The 18951-nt window shown below is 39.2% G+C and overlaps 1 protein-coding gene across 14 annotated transcripts in view; it reads right to left on the bottom strand.

The window, feature by feature from the left end:
* Nucleotides 1-344: 344 nt before the first annotated feature.
* The window catches only part of mGluR (metabotropic Glutamate Receptor), a 34483-nt gene continuing 15876 nt past the window's right edge, over nucleotides 345-18951 (bottom strand). For 13 of the 14 annotated variants that reach the window (XM_069109249.1, XM_069109248.1, XM_069109255.1 and 10 more), the window contains 5 exons: nucleotides 17733-18541; nucleotides 12992-13104; nucleotides 10445-11101; nucleotides 9532-10003; nucleotides 345-3194 (listed from right to left, as the gene is read on the bottom strand). In XM_069109249.1, coding sequence (XP_068965350.1) covers nucleotides 3049-3194; nucleotides 9532-10003; nucleotides 10445-11101; nucleotides 12992-13104; nucleotides 17733-18541 — 2197 coding nt within the window. In that variant the 3' untranslated portion in view covers nucleotides 345-3048. Of the gene's footprint in view, nucleotides 3195-9531; nucleotides 10004-10444; nucleotides 11102-11787; nucleotides 12002-12991; nucleotides 13105-17732; nucleotides 18542-18951 lie in introns of those variants that run through there. The other variant, XM_069109262.1, reaches the window with a different exon arrangement.

The following is an 18951-nucleotide window of genomic DNA, read 5'->3' as shown; positions in this document are numbered from 1 at the left end:
TTTTTCGACAAATTCGCCGATTTGAATTTTTACAATATAGAAAATTTTTAATCTCTTCGGAATTGAGATTCGAAGTTCATCGCTACCACGAATGTTATTAAGATTAACCAGAAGGCAAAACGAGGTGACAATTTGATTGTCGTTGCATTGCTAATTTATCAGTTATCAAAATTAGCTTATATTTCTATAAGTCACGAAGCGAACGCAACACTTTTTTCATGGGATCCGTGCGTAGGGATTTTTTTAATTATATTAAAATTGTATTGAAATTATTATACATAATATATATTTTGTTGCTGATTATGAGTTTAATAGACGAGTTTGTCAATTTTAACGCAGGGATTGGAATTGAGATTGATGATACGTTTAATTGGGTTTCTATCAAGTGATGAATATTTTCTTACATTAACACGGACTCGCAATTAAATTTTAATTAATTTTTGTTTTATTAGTAATTGGGGAGAGGGAGGAGATATGTTCAAGTACAGTGAATAATAAAATGCCAGAATTCCTTTTGACGGGGAAAATCTATTTCAATGATCGGTGTTATAATAAAAGATACAAAGTTATCTTTTTTGTATGATGTATCGTATTCATTCGAACTATAATTCCCCATCGTGTCAATCTTTCCTTACATTCTTCTTCTTAACAACGACAAAATTTTGTTCGTTCGTAACAATCGTGCTTTCATTCGTGCGTATAATCGTCGAAGATTATAATTACAAGTGTAACAATCTAACTTTCTCTATATCTCGATTTTTCTTATCAATAGTTCGATCTTTGCAGATCGTTAAATGAATTTTGGAATTATAATTTTCGAGATTTCTCATACGATTCAATAGTCGTCTTTCCTGTTTCCTCCGTTACATGCCTCCAGCAAAAAACTAAATGCCACTAGTCGCCTCAGAGAACGAAATCGTGGTGTTGTTAATCGAACAGGTCGAGTGTAAATCCTGATATTGATCGAACCAGGTTGAAGTTCGCCTTATAGCGATTTATTTATTGTCTACTATTCATGGAGGAAATGTATATTGAATCCACGCATCGCGTAGTCGGCCTAGTTTCAAAATTTTCCGCCATTCATCTTTCCCTGTCATCGTCATTTTCCTGTCCCTTTCTTTTTCTCTTTCATATCCTCTTTCTCTTTGTCACCCTTGTTCTCTCTGTACTCCAGTTATTGTTCTAAAGTGTCGTACGGCGGACTATGGAATTGCACTTCTTTTACGCTCCTTTTTATTGACTGCTGGTAATTCCATATTTGCGATCCGAACGCTTTACGATTATAATAAACAACAGAAATAAACATTTGAAACGTTCAACTCGTTAAAGATATCAATTACTCGCTAAAAAATAATAACAATCTTAAGGGAACGATCTAGCTCGTGATCGAAACAATTTCATGTTCTTTAGGAACTCAAATCCATACAAAAAATGCGGGAAGTGATTCGAAAACGAAAGATATTCTTTTAATGGAAATTTGGTTTCGTTTCCAACTATAACGAACGATCTTCCCGAATTAATTGCAGCTAGTTGCGAGGAAAATTAACAACATATGTAATCGTGTGCCGAAAAGAAACACATAATATCTCGTGCAACGATAGAACTGTATTTGTGTGTTTATTTGTATATGTATGTGACTGTATGTACGCGAGTACCTTATGTAATAGTATATATATAATATATATACATATATACATACATATATATATACATCTCACGGAATGTAAATATTTTCTTCTTTACTTCGTCAACGATCTATGTGGGAAGAACGTGGACAATGAACGTCGATTACTCGAACAAGCTAATTACATATGCGTGAGCAAACCCTTTCCGACAGAGTAATTCCTGGCACGAGTTACCCATACGCACGAGTGTGCGCATGCAGGTACTCCAACGATTTAGCATTTAGCGTAGTCTCGGTTAAATACTCGGCTAAATACCAGAGAGAAAACTCTATTCGATCTCATCATTATTAATCGTAATCGAATTTAATCGTCGATACGCGGCCGAACGTGCCGCTTTAATTGTACCAATTAGTCAGCTCGTTAAACCAATAACAGATACAAACATTGTAAAATTCATTCGCCTGTGGATGATAATTGTTGGGATATTCTCCGCTATTCGAATTCTTTTTGCGAATTCTCCTCTAGCTGTCGTCAACGATGCTGACTTCCGATTCGTTCGATCTCGTTGCTGAGACTAATCATATTTAGACTTTCAAACTCATGCCAGCCAGATCGCGTGTGTACTATACCTATATTGGCATATAATATAAATATCCGTATACGTGCCTGTGTACGTATATCGTTCATATATATTATTCACAAAGATAACCGTTTTAACAGTAACAATAACGACAACAGCGATCGCGATACGAATGATCTCGATATAATGAACGAACGAAGACGACAGCGACAATACCGATATTTGTGTCGTAATTGAATAATATGCAACGCAGGTTTTCGTAATAACGCTTATAAACAGTTCTCCATATATCGCGATGTTAGCATACCTTGTAATATCGTACACTTCGTGCACGAGTAATAAACAGAGTAATCTAAGCGTATGTACATACGACGTAGTCACGGCGTTTTTCTTTCATGTCTTTCTTTCTTCTCTTCGCGTTATCTCCACTCTTGGGATCCAAGATCTTTGATTTTTAATCGTACGATGGATCTACGTGGAAGGAAGTCGAGCTTGCTCATGGCCGTGGAGGATCGAAGGCGTATCGTAGGAACCAGCAGTGCGCACAGAAGGAAGAATCGGAAGTGCCTTCGTTAAGCCGGCTCTAGTGACTTTTCCCGTCGCTCCCTTATCACACACACATACACACACACACACGCACGCACATTATTTTCGTCCGCTTTGCACGACTGCTTTTTGCCGTGCAACTTTTTCACCGTATTCGAAATACATACTTTTCTTATTAGCACGAATTCGCACTATTCACACGTGTCGTGGTCCTCCTTCAGCGGACTCGGAGGTCTTATCGGTTGGCCGGCCGCCAGAATGCCGCGTTTCCTCAAATCTGAATTACAGCCCGTTTCTCTACAGCTGCGCTACTTGCTCGTTATTAGTTTTGCCCGATGTGTTCGACGCTAGGGAGATCTCCGTCACGCCTACAGACGTCTGTACCGCGGCCGTCAGTGCACTCTGGAGAGGCATGCTCTCGCTGGTTAGTTCACATCCCGTGTCTGAAATGTATAAATCGTACTACGATTGTAATTCATAATATATCAGAAGCTCTTTCTATAATTAAGAAGTTTTCTGAAAAAAACTTTATATATTTCTTTAAATATAAATATAGCTCTATATTTGCCTATGTGTATGTATTTTTTTTAAATACAAAAAGGACAAAATTTAATATTAAAAATATTATAAATAATGTTAGTAACACCAAAAAGCTAAAGCTTTTAACGCAATTTATTCGATTTGGCATCTCGACGTATGAAGCTTTTTCCAGATTATATTGCATAGTTTTATAAAACAATGTAAAACAATATATATGAAACGATTGTACCACCAATGTCAAATGTTGTATAGATCGCATGAAGTTTTGTAAAATTAGGTGTCGTAAAACTTTAGGTGTCACTATATCAATTAGTTTCGCTTCTCGAAAATTTAATTTGCAACAATATGTACCAATGTACATCACTTCGAGTGATTGTACACGAGGTACTTGGCAATTTGGTTGATGGGGCTTCTGAAAGGGGACAAGGAAGGTTTTAATGGGAGGATGGAATGCCATTTGCGATCGGTCAGGGTTATTAAGTTGAATATCGTTTTCACAGGAGGATGTTACGACAGCTGGTGTAAAATTTATTGACCGTTAAAGCCCCATTAACGTCTCGCTCCTCTACCATTCGTTTTAAAGATGGAAAACGCCATTTAAGTAGTTAATTCATTTTAAACGAACTTCCCATTTTTCTCTTTTCATAAATCCTGCGTTTGATTCGACGAGTACTACTCGCAATTGCACGCGATTCGCACGAATAAAGCGTTCATGTCGTTGCATGAAAAAGCAAAAAAGGAGAGAAAAAAGAAAGGAAAGAGAAAACGACGAGGTAAGTTGGAATTGACGAGTTGTTTGTGAAAATTGCGCTAATTTCGCGAAGAACAACGACGTAGTGTTGTATAATTAGGGAAAGTTCAGATATTTTGCGATAGGCGCAATGAAAGTCTGGGTCGTGTGGGCTGGCTTTCAGGAAAGCAGTTTAAACTTTCTGGAACAGCGCTCGGAAATGAAAATTTCCACTATTAGTTTGAAACTTAACTCGGAGTTGGAAAGAACAAACGTCAGTGCCGGCCATTGTGCCCGCCACCAAACCTCCTACGATCATTCGACTTAAACTGCTTTAATTGGAATTGATATTTGGGCAGTGATTGTCTGGAAACCTTCTTTACTTTTTCTCGTGACTAATTTATGTCTATGTTGCTTCAAAGAAATAACTTTTTTGCGAATAATTAAAATTGTGAAATTCAAAGGAAAACTGGTACAAATGATACATTATAGGTATCTCCTTTTTAACTTATTAACACTAGAATTACCAAATCCATTGAAATGTACTATTAATGTAGTGTTTGGTAAGGAACACTCTATAAGGATCACACAGTGGATATCGGAAATACTAACAAAACTTTTGATTCGTTGAACGCGTGTCAAATCTCTGCGTGTATCTTGATGAGTTAATATGAGAAAAATCATTTAGGCTAAGGTATATTTAAAGCCCAAATACGGATGTTACGTATCATGTCTTGTATCCATCTTGTTTTTAAAAAAAATGCTCTTGTATTTTTCCATATTTTCACTCAGCCTTCTGTTTGATATCAAAAAAAAGAAAAATAGAAAAAGAACAAACAACCGATTTAACTATTGAGCAAGAGCCTTCCATGGGAAAAGAGTAAAAAGGTAGGGAGAAAAAAAAACGAGAAAAGGAGGAAAAGCTATTAAAGATTGATGCGATGTCGAAGGAGGTGCTAAAATGGTCCAGAACAAAGAGGAAAAATGTCTAAAATTACGGTCGTATCGGTTCAGACACGTGAAACAAGAGTAGCGTGACGTATCGATTGTTCGCGGTTAAAAAAAGGTTAAGAAAGATTGTGACGGAAAAGACTTAAAAGGCAGAAGCAAAAAAACACAAGAGAGAGAGAGATAAAAAAAGAGAGAGAAGAGAGAAACGTTGTTACTCCCTGGCGTTGATACTAGTCGATGGTGCGAACAAGGACGAGTTCAGCTCTGCTTGGAGAGCGAAAAATGTCGATCGTAATTAGCGCTAAGAGGTTCGATTGCAGTAATAGCGTATTTCTCTTTATGCAATATTAACTGCGTGTTTCGGCTCCTCCGGTAACGAACGGATAATTAATACGCAGTTAATAATACATTCCGAGTGATCGATCTGGCAAGAAGCAGCCTTGATTTTAGGTTGTATGAGAACCAGCCAGAGACCATCAAGGACTAGCTTTCTGTCTTCTTTGGCTACAAAATCAGGAATCTCGCTTTAGTAACGTCAGAATGTCTAATAAAATCGCGAGAATATTTCTAAATTAACGCATTCGACGTGCTAATCCATATAGTGCTAGCACCATGGATGGATATTCCTTTCTATGTTATCATATTAGGGCACTTGCAAAGAAGGAAAGTAAATCTGATAAATCCTTAAATTAGAACTTTTAAGAATTATAATGGGATTTGGAACTTGAGGCGATGTAGAAATTTTCGTATATCGCATGTATGGTTTAAAGGTATCATAATTTAGCCCTTAGACTCTAAACGTTTTTACGATATCCTCAAATTGTAGACGTAGATCTTTTCGATGGATCTTTCAGTAGCTAATACTTGTTGAAAAAGTTCAAAAATATTGATATGACATCCTGAAACTTTCTAAATTAAGGTTATTATAAAACATTTGTCAAATAATTTATTTAGATAAGTCATATCGTTAAGAATACAAAGTAAAACATGCGAAATACAATGAAGTACAAAATTTTATGAAGTAAAAGAAACCGGAAGATTACAGTTTAAGGATCATACTTTGATAAACAAAAAATACGTTGCACCTGTTGATTAAAATTAAATAGTTAACTTTACGGCCTGAATACCCCTAATTTTTAAAGGTATCTGGGTTAAATGAAAAATATTTAGTCTTCAAATAGAAACACTTTATTATAAAAACTGATGCAAAAACATAAATAATAATTGTAATAATTTGTACGTAAATTTAATCACAATATAAATTTATCAACAAAACTATTGTCCGCAGCTAAAACAGGACAGAAGCCTGTGATTTACCTACACAAAATATATACGGGGATATTCTGTATCCTCTGTAGGTTCCATATCACCGTTGTTCGATGATAAACTGACGCAGATATCTGCCCTTGTAAACATAGGTTTCCCTACCCAATAACTTCTTTTTAGGCGGGGGAAAATATTTTTTACCTACTATCTTGCGAGAAATACAATCCGGTCGAAATATATGTATATACATGTATAGCCCGGGCATGGAACACCCACAGTTTAAAGATTAAGTTAATTCATTTATACAAATACAAAATTCTAACCAATTAATCATTTTCTTAATAATTTAGATCAATTATCGTATTCTCTAAGAGATTAGTTGGTATCCTAACACTTATGTGGAAATGTATGCGTACGCTTATGAAATTATTCAATACGATCTAACGAAAAGACACATCATCGCGAATGGAATCCCGTAATATCTGTTATCCCGTAATATTCGGTAAAATATAGGAAGAGCAAAAGGGCTAGAACAGTCAATGCCAGTTACAAATCACCACCTAACGATTCTCACGAAATTCTATGTAAATTGCAACCACAGAAGTACTATGTGTACCATGTCGCGACGAAATGACTTTTCCCGATCATACGATTAACTAGGAGACTGATAGCGAAGATTAAGCTTAGACAGACGCAGCTGCAAGCCGTTATGTAAAAGGCTAATTGCAAGGAAGGTTTGAAAACATCTTTTTAAGAATAAATATTTTCAAATTGTACATACAAGTTTTTAATAATTCGAAACCCATCATTACCATTTTTACGGGTTTGGTAGTTACACTGCTAAGCAAGATTCTAATTAAAATTTTCCGAAGATCACTAGACTCGATGGATGATTACCTCACCTGAATTCCATGAAACTTTCACATCTCCGTACTACCGGCGAGACCCTTTAACTAATGGAAGAGGTACTGAACGGCTAAAATTCTCTCCCTTTCAACCTTGTTTTATCTCTTGCTACCTTAGGTGGGCAGTTTGAAAATATTCTGAGAGGCAAAGATAAATGTAAGTGACTGCGCTAGATCCAAGAATTAACTTAATAATTTAGCGTAGCATGAACAATTCCGGCCATTATCGTTTCCCCGGCCATAATCCCCAGTGATTACACGCCGTACCGTGCCGCCCGGCTGTGTAACTAGTCCGTAATTACAATAGACAGTGGTAATGGGAGAATCGATTTCCATACGGAAATTGAACGAGAGTCGATCCACCACTGGCAATCGGATTCACGTTAAGTATCATAGCCGGAAAATATTATGGTCACTTAGGCAAGATGACGTACGTAATTTCGTATTAAATACTTGCGCGAGAGTTCCTTCAGCTCTCCGACTTCTTTCTGCCTATTTTGTCTTCCCCTTCGGGCGAAACAAATCGGCCGTAAAATTTCTCAAGCTGATATTCCAATATGTAAACGCGATGCTGACGCGAGGAAGGAAATTAGCGTCAAGCACCGATTGTTTGCGATTCTTTCTGCACACCAGTTTCCCATCTTCTTCTACCAGAGGAACTCGAGCACCTCGACGATGGCGGATGAAACATAATGCAGAAAATTGGAATTACGCGTCGATCTTCCCCTCGATCGAGAGTCGTTGAAACGAAATTTACACCTCGAGAATCTCTAGCGATTCCTCAACGACGTCAGACGTTATTCTCCTTAGTAAGATCCGATAAAAGATCGAGTTACACATTTGTCGTGTTCGTCGGTCGCCTTGCATCATCTAACAAGATTCGATCACGGTAAAAAATATCGAGATTTGTTTTAGGAGACCTAACCGTGAAATACGAATTCCTTATCCAAAGGTTCCTTATCCAACCAAGGCCAAAGTCAAATCTGAATTCATTTCTAAAAAATACAGTATATTGTGCCAAAAATATTTTTATGCACATCTTGGAAATTAAAATCAAACGGCGTGGCGGTTACTTATGTACGAGTACAAGAGTAATTACTCAGAATATTGACAATATACATATATCAAGATTAATGAAATCTACGAGACCTGTCCTTTTCTATTTAATTAACAATCTACTTACTCCACACAGAGAATATATGCATGTACATTGTACATATATACGACAAGGTTTTCTGAAACTTTGCTTCACGGTTATTGCAGCACCTCGTCATTTTAATCATTGATGAAAGGGTTAGTCGTCGTAGCTGTTTCAGGCTTAGAATAATTATAATGCTCCGGGACAAAACAACGTTTCCTCGATAGAAAGGTTGTGCCATGGCAGACATCTGAAGATCCAACAAATTGATCGACTCCGTGTCGTGATAAAGTGCGGAGTACAAAGAAAATATGTGCGACGTACGGTCAAGAGAGCGGAGCCGTGGGTGGTGCAAGGTGTTGGCAGTGAGCCGAGTTCACTACCGTGTTTCGAGGCTTCGTAATTTGCGAGCGAATCGAGTCAGCGGATTCGGGCATTATTAGCCACCTTTATCATCGCAGGCAGATTCGAAGGCTAAAGCCGACTTCTTTTAAAATGGAGCACCGTGAATACTATATTCGCGCGGCGTAATCGATCGGTTACGTCTCTACGTCTTATGGGACCGTTTAGCGTGCCAAGGTTTTATTGGATTCCAAATGTAAATCTTAATCTTTCTCCACAATGGGATCTAGCTTTATTAGATTGTTGGCTGAAAGGATATGTCTCGTTTCGTGAGATGTCGGGATGACGGATGGAGGGATATTATTAAGGTTGATTTGCTGACAATGTAAACTCGATACGCATAGCCTTGTATTTTCTGTACGTTTCAAAATTCTCGCTTCTTCCTGATCAAAGTACAGGACGATACGAAAGCAGCGCAATTCTACATAAATATTAGAATTCTATGCGTTTGGAAAGGGTTCTAGTCTGTATTAGAAATTTACGCAACTACACTCTCTGAGTTATTTTCGACTCAACGTCATATCACTAACAAATTTAAAAAAATGAAATAACAGTTATGCATATGCACGATTTTTTGCTTCAATTTTTGCTAGACGGTTTGTTTATTACGAATAGTAACGAGAGTATGAAGCTTAGACGTTTCTCATCGTTAATCGATGTACATACAAATCATAGTACCACTTTTTTCACATAGGTGAACATTTCTGTTTACGCGATGAAATATATCTGGAACCGTGTAAACTGTAATAACTGTATCATTTACACGGTTATTTCAAATAAGATATGCGCAAATCTGACCCGACTCTGGTACCTTTTCTTTATGTTCTTCGATACAAATATTTACTCACATTTGGTAATAGAAGAGGTTCCCGCGCTACTCCCTTGCTTCTTAGACTTATCCCCCATAGTGACTTTCCTGCGGATGTTTTTGTCCGGTTGAAAGACGATGATGTACACCTTTGGCGAGTATAAGCAAACTAATGTCACCGTGGCGCTTAAACTAATCGCCACGCAGAGTGTGGTAATTTGAGTCTCGTGTGCGTTTCCGGTTCCAAAGTAGATCGGCACGAATGCCAGCCAGATGATACAGGTGGTGTACATAGTAAAGCCGATGAACTTGCTCTCGTTGAAGTTCTCCGGTATTTTCCGTGTCTTCACCGCGTACACTGTTGAGATTAGGATTAGCAACGCGTTGTACAACTGGGAGAAGAGGAAGCTCATGTCCTGGATATTACACTTGAGGATCACCTGCTTGCGGTCTGGGTAGGAGAATCTTCTTCCCGGTGGTTCGATGATCATCCATACCAGGGTCAAAACCACCTGATATCATGAAAGCACAGGTACAACACGATTGGAAATTTCAGAACCGTTTCGTTATTTATTTATTATGGTTTCGGTGAAAGAGATTAACATCTTCAATGGATACGATGTGGATCAGAGTTATACTCTAAAATGTGAATACATTGAATACTGATTCGAATGTTAAAAATGTAAAAGATGTTTTTCTAAGCTAGAATATCCCCTTAAAATGACTTCGAGGATGCCTCTTGCATTAAGATTCATTATATTAAGACTCAATTATATTTGTACGAAGAATATTTTCTGCGATGTATCCCGTCGTTAGTGCAATTCTACACGATTTACAGACGAAAAAGTTATTTATCAGTATTGTAAGCAATGAAAAAATTCCATAACGAACGTGTTAATCAAAGAGCTGTATTAAATAGACGACAAACAGTTGCTCAATTTTTTTTCTCTTACCTGCAGTGCGATCAGCGCGGCCGCGATGCAGACTTGGGACGCAGGACTAATGTACCTTGGCCTAACGGCCGACCTCGATGCAGAATCGAAGATTCTGGCGATCCTATTCGTCTTGGTCAACAGTGCTCCATAAACTGCACTGAAACTCACCCCCACACCGAACCTCTGAAGAATGCAGGTAACTGTAGTAGGCGTTGCTAGCAACAGGAACGTGTTCAGGTAACAAACGAGCACTCCAGCCAGCAAAATGATCGTAAGCTCACGTCCTGACGCTCTAACTACGGGTGTGTCTCTATGGTGGAACAATAGACACGCGACTGCAAGGGTGGCCACGATTCCAAGACACGAAATCACCGCTGGCGCGATCGCAAACGCGCTGTTCCATCTGATGTGGTTTATGGGCAACTCGTAGCAGCCCCTCTTGTCTTCGTGTGGCCATTTGCCCGGGCCACAGTCCACGCAGGTGTACTCATCGTAGACGTACTCGTACTCTTCGCACTGGTCGCACACCCAGCAACAAGTGTCACCCTGTTGCTTCTTTATCATACCTGACTCGCAGGGTAGCGAGCATGCCGAGATTGGTAGATCCTTGGTGCCTCGTGCCCAGACCAGTTCCTCCGTGCGAATATCCAATGAGTTGAACCATTTTCCTACCACCTACTCGAGAGATATTTCCATCGTTACCGATCGATCGACCCATCTTCTCGTCGAGTGTCGCGAATGATATGATGAATGCGATTTAGGATGTCGTAGGATCTGTATCCTGTCGATCGCGTGAAATTGGTAGTGAAAAGCGATAGTAGTAGCACGTTCGAAACATAGGCGTTAATCGACGTCGAAATTTCAGGTGAACTCTATCGGATGGACGATCGAGTGAATGCTCGAAACGATACACGATTTCAATTCTGTCTACTCGATGTCTGTCGTAGGCGCGTTCTGACAGAAACATTTATAAAATTGGAAAGTTTGTTCTCTGGGGAGGAAATTCTTTTATTTGACCTGCGATCGATCGAAAGATAGGAGACGTGTTGTTATTTTCATTTTTCGAGATGGATGTTTCGGATAAAACGCGTCGCTGCGCAACTTAGATACTCCACTTTGATAATGAAATATACATTCGTACGGGGATTGAAATACGAATTCGCGTGGGAATTTTTGGGGAAAAGATTGTACTCCACCCGTTATCCGTGGATATACGGATGGTCTCCTTTTTTCCTCTTCTTTTTCCTTTTTCTTTCACTTTTTTCTTTAATAAATGGCCAGAACGTTGGTGCAATAAAACTCGCGTTCTTTGACAATTTAGAGTTACCTGTTCCGTCGAGCAAAGGTTATATTTCATCCTGTAAGTTGCATCCAGCGGTAGGAAGGCGGACGTAGCGAAGGTCACGTTGCAATTTATGTCCAGCCGCTACTTTATCGCTGGAAACACGACCGGTGCACCCGGTTTTACGTTGATTTACGATTTTTATCGAGAAACAATCGTTAATTGGATACAACAGACGAGGGACTGGAGTTCTGACTTTTCGTTCTCGTACGTAGTTGATATTGGTTTCACATCTACAAATAAGATCATAGAGTAATGATGGTGAGCGAGAGAGACAAGTCTCTTTGCTTCTGTGTCGTCAGTTGTCCCATTAGCCATTTTATCATCTTTAAATAGTATATGGACAGATGTGAAGAGTCATGAGTGACTTTGGCGATCGCCAAGACAAAATGGACATCATCCAAGACGGATGCTGTCACCGTTCCAAGAAGAATTATTCCAAGAAGAATTATTACACCGTTATAAGAAGAATTAATACTCGAAATACTATAAAAGGAAAAAGAAGGGAAGACTCTCTGGTTTTGTTAGTTTCTAGCTATAGAAGGTTAAAAAGCTATACAGAGAAAGTATAAAAACCTAAAAAAGAACATAACGCACAAAATGATTCAGAAATGAAGAAGGTCAATTATTTAACATTACTTGTCAGCAAGACGAAGTAATTTAAAAGTGCGATTTACAAAAGTTTGTGAAAAAATTTGAAAGAATGGAGAATGGACAAATTCAAGTAAAAGTACCTTAAATCCAATTTCTCAAAGAAGAAAATCAATTTCGTGAAGCAGTTAAAAAACACTCTGAAGAAACAGGTTAGAAGAGCTTAAAAGTGACGAAGTGTACAAGGAATAGGGGATAAAATTCAATTGTGTAACCGAAGCTAATTTCCTAGGATCGGGGAATTATTTCAATTTATAGCAGTTCACACTCCCCCGAAGTTTCAAGAAGGATAATTATCTCTGCCGGTCGTTGAAATTCGCCAAATCCAATAATAGAAACTTCAATTTCGATATTGTACCAGGTTCGAATGAGCGTAAAACTGCCGAAAGCGGTTCGCCCGACGATGAGTCTGGAGTTCGCGGGAAGTTTGCCCTCCGGCTCTGGGGAATGATGACGAAGAATGATGCTAAAGAGGGTAGAAGGAGGGGAATGAGAGAAGAGAGAGCAGGAAGGCCGTATTTCGACAAGTTCTAATTAATCGGTGGAAAAAAGTCAAAAGTACTTTTACTTGCCCGATAGTGATATCCATTAGTCCCGTTAGTTGCCGATTTCCGAAAGTTGAGGATTTCGTACCGCGCCAGCCCGTCCCCGTGCTCGTCGAACTTTACCTCGCTGCCAGCAGTGTCTGAAACATCATACACGTGAGTTCCCTTTTGTATTTCCAGAACGAGGAAGCTGAGAAAAGATACGATTTCGAACAGTAAAATACAGAGAATGTAGGAGCAAAGCGATAACAGCAATTTAATCAATTTCGTACTCCCGTAAATCGGCGTTTAGACGTTTAAAGTTCGAGAGCGTATATAGATGCATCTAAACACCGATTCTCGCTCTACTGCAGCCTATAATTATAGTTCCTAGTCGTACATTTAGAATTATTCATAATTCTTAATCTTTCTCCTTTTAGTACAATTACGAAGTGTGAGTGAAGTTTAATGTCTCTCGATAAAATCATTTTCCAAGAACACTGTTGTGTATCTATAAAACAATTGGCCTCTGTCCGAAGCTAGAAGTCAGCGTAGATCTTAATAATTAGATATGGAACACAACCAAGTCTGCTTCTGGCCAATTATGTTATATGAATTTAAAATATAGATGTAAATGTAAAAGTACTAAAAAATTCTTTTTTATCTCTTTATCCTTAGATCTGATACTATCAGTCTACCACCATTTTTAGTCGTTGAAAAATCATTTAAATGGAAGGAAATATAAACAGATAGAGTCAAAAGACACGTATGTATCAAAATCAGCTGCTTTCTATGAAAATCTATGGTATAAAGACACTTGTAAAGAAGTGGATGTTCAAGAAGTGAAATTTTTACACGTTTGTCCTGATACATTTTGTCTTAATTCGATGATTAGAGATTACAGTTACGTTTATAAATTTTTATCTATTCGTCGAGTCGTTCCGCGGAACGTAGCTGTTTCTTCTACGCGTTGTTCAGTGGTTTTAAAAACAGGATTAATGCACCGTTCAGGAAGGAGAGACTTTCCTCTGTTGCCTGTACATTACAAAACGTTTTATCAGGAATCCTAGTTTCCGGTACATTTTCCTATGTTTTTTCTCATATCGCGATCCATACGCTACATTTAGTTTCACGAAAAATAGTTTCCTTAGATTTGCACAGCGGATTTACGCGACCAATGCGACGATTTCATTTACATATTGCATGTTCGTTTCAGTTTTAATATATCCAGGCAGACACGATCACGGCAATGCGACTTTTAATTATCGCACTTCCGCTTCGCGTAATTGACATATGATTGTGCTTGCCTCCAACCTCCATCTCTACCAGATAACTCGATGGAAACTAAAATTATACATATATTTCCCTTTGCGCTTTTAACACGATATAAAGAGCGAGGAATACGAAAACTTTCCAACGACTCCCGTTTTTCATTAACAGCGGGAAAACCTTTTTATTCGATGTAAATTAATGTTGGAACTGATTGGCATCTTTTGCCTGATATTTTTTTTATTATATTAACTCACGATCATTATAGATAGTACGCACGTAAGCACTTTCGTTCGTGAAAGCTATGGGAAGCTTATAATTTGGAAAGAATCATTCTTGATTAACGAGAAACGTTTGAAATCGAGATTATCTGATCTTCCTCTGATTATTCTAATAGTAAGCGGCTCGCGCGTCTTTCTTTCCTCGATGCAGGCAAGTGGTTAAGGCAAGGAGTTGATTCAAGGGAAATAACGCGAAACATCAAGCATGATAAAGATTTTGCTAATTCTGCAAGTTGTACGGAAATTAAAGATTGTGGTAGCTTTTAACGCTCAAAGCAGTCAATTCGCAATTTTATTACATAGAGCAGAGGTAGCAAACGGTAATCAGCCGCGGAAACGCCTAATGCATTCCTTCATTAGCTGCACGAGGCAAATTGTAATATCAGCGTGTATCAGATTAGGTCAGACTATGGCGTGTGCTCCACGTACCACACGTTTGTTTCTTCGGCCCATAACTCAACCGTATACAGCTTTGCCACCTAACAACTGGAATAATATTTCTCCTTGGTGACCAGTCTATATTCCTGACTCAATTACTGCCACGCAATTAAAAATCAGCCATGCACGTACAACAAAGTCACGACTGATACGCATCGAATCGTAAAATCGACACGCTATGGCATCCCATCGTTGACTCTAAAAATGAACGAGCATTCACGGTCTCGTTAGAGAGTCTCTAAAACATGTAATAGATTCATTTACATGCACATTAAAAAAAAAAAAAAAAAGAAATAGAAAAAAAGGAAAGAAGAGAAAATACAAGAGACAAAAATACAATTTCTTCCGATCCATTTTGTGGTACGGGTTGTAATCTCCGATTCATCCGGTCGCCCGTGGCGAGAGAGCTCGCCGCGCGCGGATCGATCTAAAACGTGCAAAGTCACCGAAACCGGGCCATTATTTCCTGGTCATTTCGTAGAAATCGCCCTCGACGTGCACACGTCCACCGAACGAATCGATAACGTTGGCCCCGGCCGCACCACCAACAGATTTGACTCGAGATATCGTTCGAACTCACCGTGATGCACGTGTACTTCATCGCGAACGATCACCGCGCCCGATCGTACGAGAGAAAAAAGAGGAAAATAAAAAAGATAGAAAAAAGGTCGGAGAACATAAATCTATAGCAGAAACGGGGTTGAACACGAGGGAGATCGCAAAAAGGGATGTCGAGACGCGAGAGCTGCCGCATTACCTACTTTGTTCTTTGAGACCGATGCATCTTTAACATAAACCTTCGTCACGCATTGGTTTGATAAACGGGGAAAAAACAATGGCCTTGGACTGCACATTTAGGATCGATACAGCACGATCCCCTTGTGATACTACCTCCCTCCACCTTTTTTCCAGTCTGTCTTTTTCTCTCTTCTCCTCATTTCCGTATTATCAAACCCTCTCTGTTCTGTCTCTGTACTTGTCTGCCGCTTTCCTCGTACGCCTGTCACCCAAGCGTCACGGCCGCACACTAGCGAAAAATTACGAAATCACGATGTGATTCGTCTGTTCTAATCTTCGTCCCTGTTTTTAACTTTAGAGTGACAGTCCGTTAAATCAAAAGTGCAATTAATCATAACTGAAATAAATACAATATTCTGGCTTTTACTGATGAATTTTGGAGCAGAAACAGACGACATAATAACAGTGAAATAAAATAAAGTTTTATGTATTGTAAAAGCGCGTTTTAAATCATCGCAGTTCGCCGTACGAGCATCCATGCGTGTTAATAGAATTTGCTTCTAGAATGTAAGTTTAAATTTAAAAATAATAAATCATCAGAAAATGTTTACAGTTATCGATAAATACATTTATCAGTATCACTATGTACAGTTAACGTTAATTATTTGACCATGTATACATTTATATTCGTTGACTCCGAACGACTTATCAACTCCCTTTCTATTTTCGTTTTCGCTATTTTTTTCATTCCTCTGTCTTTATCACAGTGTGCTCTTAGGATAAAAATTTGACACGATCCGTACTTTGTCTGGAATTGAAACGTCCCTCACCCGCCTCGTTGAGCAAGGCATCGCGGTGCTCGTATCAATTCCAAGTACGAAGCAGCTAAAATCACCGCAACCTTCGTTCTCTAGTTCGCGTTTTCACCGGCCATGCCAAAAATTCGTTTCGCCCATACCCATGTCAGGAAATCTGAATCGAGGTACGAGGCCAGAATGAACGGCACGGCGCGTTCGGTCTTTCCGTATTCGATCTAGGAATGCATTGGTCTCCGGAGAAATGCCTGGAATAATTCAGTCTGGTCCATTCCACGATCCTTGCAAGCCTTCGTGCGGTTAGAGGATGATTTGATACAAGAATAGTGTAAGATATATAGATCACTGATTTCGTTAAATCTTTGAGCGCTAATACATTTTATCACTCTGTTCGCAACAATACTATGCGATTCAGATCTGAAAACTATGCGGACCAACGCACTTTTGTAACTTTTGCAAACAGTTGCAATAAATTTTTGATAGATTAACAATTCCCTTGATAATCTAGATTAATTATTACATATTATTAATTATTTGTATGGTAATAGCAGATATGCTGATACTTATGAACGTCGATGTATATGAGTAAAATGATTCAGTCATTGTTATCCGAAGGATTAAATCCAAGACTGTTTTTGTTATGTTTATGTCAGTTCATGTAATAGAGAAACCAAAGATCGTGATCAGATTGACGGAATAGTGGCAACCATAAAACCTTCGCTGTCGCACAAGCAAATGCCGCTATCTTCCCGGGAAAGTAACCGATAAAACTCAATCAAGCGCAAAATGCTCCGATTATCCGCGAATTATCCATCGTTCTCAAAGCAGGCTGCCAAGAACCGTCAAGGTCGGAAAAATTTCATATCGGCTCGCAGAACCACGCCGCTGTGAATATATTCGTTCTACCGCGTTTATTGTTCACCGGGGTCGTCGATATTATCGGTTTCGCGTTATAAAGCCTGGCGCGAATCGCGCGTTTATTGCTCGCCTTGTTGCAAGGGGAAAAATTTAATACGCGAATACCGGAATACGGAATCAGAGGTGAACCGTTGAACCAAAGAGGATGAGGGATGGAGGCGTAATATATGTATAATACATGCACGATTCTCAAATATAGTAATATGTTCTAGCGCATTGAAAAGCCCGAGGCAGTGACAGAAGGCCGTGCAAAATATCGAATTCCGCCTTTGGAGGCCGTTTGGGTTCGCCGTAACTCTTGTGCATGAGAGTATGTAATTCGAAACTCACCTGTAAAGGACACGTTCAGCAGGTAGTTTCTATAGAATAGGGCTCGGTCGTAGTTCGCCATCGCGGCGCATAAACCGCTGGTTTTCGTGCACACGTCCCTCTGAAGGTTGTGCAGTGCCAACGCGAAAGCGTATACGGCATCCACGACGAATTGAACCTTCGACTCTTGCTCATATCCGGTTTCCGAGGTCAGTCTAAGCTTCAACGAGCACATGGTGCTATTTTGATTTCCTACGAGCCTGATATTCTTTTTGAGAACGCAACCGAACACTTCTTCCCAGTACTCGCTGAACCAAGGGTTTCGACGGTTCGAGTCCGGAGTTAAGGAGGCCATGTACTCGTCGAAGCCTGGAATGTTCTCCGACTGAAGCTCCACCGTGATAGCGCCTTCAGCTTCTTCTTCGAGGCCCTCTACGAGTTTGATTTGACGACCCCAGCCATCGCTAGCCAGCCACTGAAACGGTTGACTGGATGCTGTCATGTTGGATCTTCTGGCCGCTTCGAGGATTCCTCTAGCGTCCTCTGCGCGGGTAAACAGAATTACAGCTCTGGCATTCGGTTTTTTACTCAGTCTCTGGATGATATCGTCGAATACACGATCGTCTGCGGCGCTAGGCACTTTCGCCGCTACCGCGATGCACACGTTACGTTCTGTCGCTTCCCTGGTGAACACCTCGATCCCGTATTCTCCATAGCTACCCTCGGAGTAGACGGTCGAGACATAGGACCAATTTGCACTTTTCACCACGTCCACCAACGCGATCGATTGGAATGTGTCCGGAGGCACCGTCCTCGCGAAATAGTCGAACCTAATGGAGAGATTAAACGTGGATTTTCTTCGTTATTTCTGGAACAATTATCATAAAATATGCATATCGATGGATATATAGTATTATATATTGTACATATATAGTATATATAGTCTTGGTATAAGCCTGAGGTTCGTCCCTTGAGGAAACCTTGCAGATGTAAGTTGTGTTCTTTTGGAGGATATACGTATGTATACCGTATATGTATCTTATGTTTTATAACTGTAAAATTACTCTAAAATTTCGAATTCCTAGACAGATGGACTACGAGTATGCAAACTCGAATAGATAAATTTATCGAAAATAGAAAAGGATCTACGCTTTACTAAAAATTATTGTTACAATGTATCTACTATAAAGTAATTCGTTCATAAGAAAAATTAATTATGCAACGTAAAGGTTAAATTTTC

Source organism: Bombus flavifrons, chromosome 3 (genome assembly GCF_040668555.2).
Source record: "Bombus flavifrons isolate JBK064 chromosome 3, iyBomFlav1_principal, whole genome shotgun sequence".
Classification (NCBI taxonomy): Eukaryota; Metazoa; Arthropoda; class Insecta; order Hymenoptera; family Apidae; genus Bombus; species Bombus flavifrons.
Note: the sequence above shows the minus strand (reverse complement) of the source record. Positions and strands in the feature narration are given on the sequence as shown.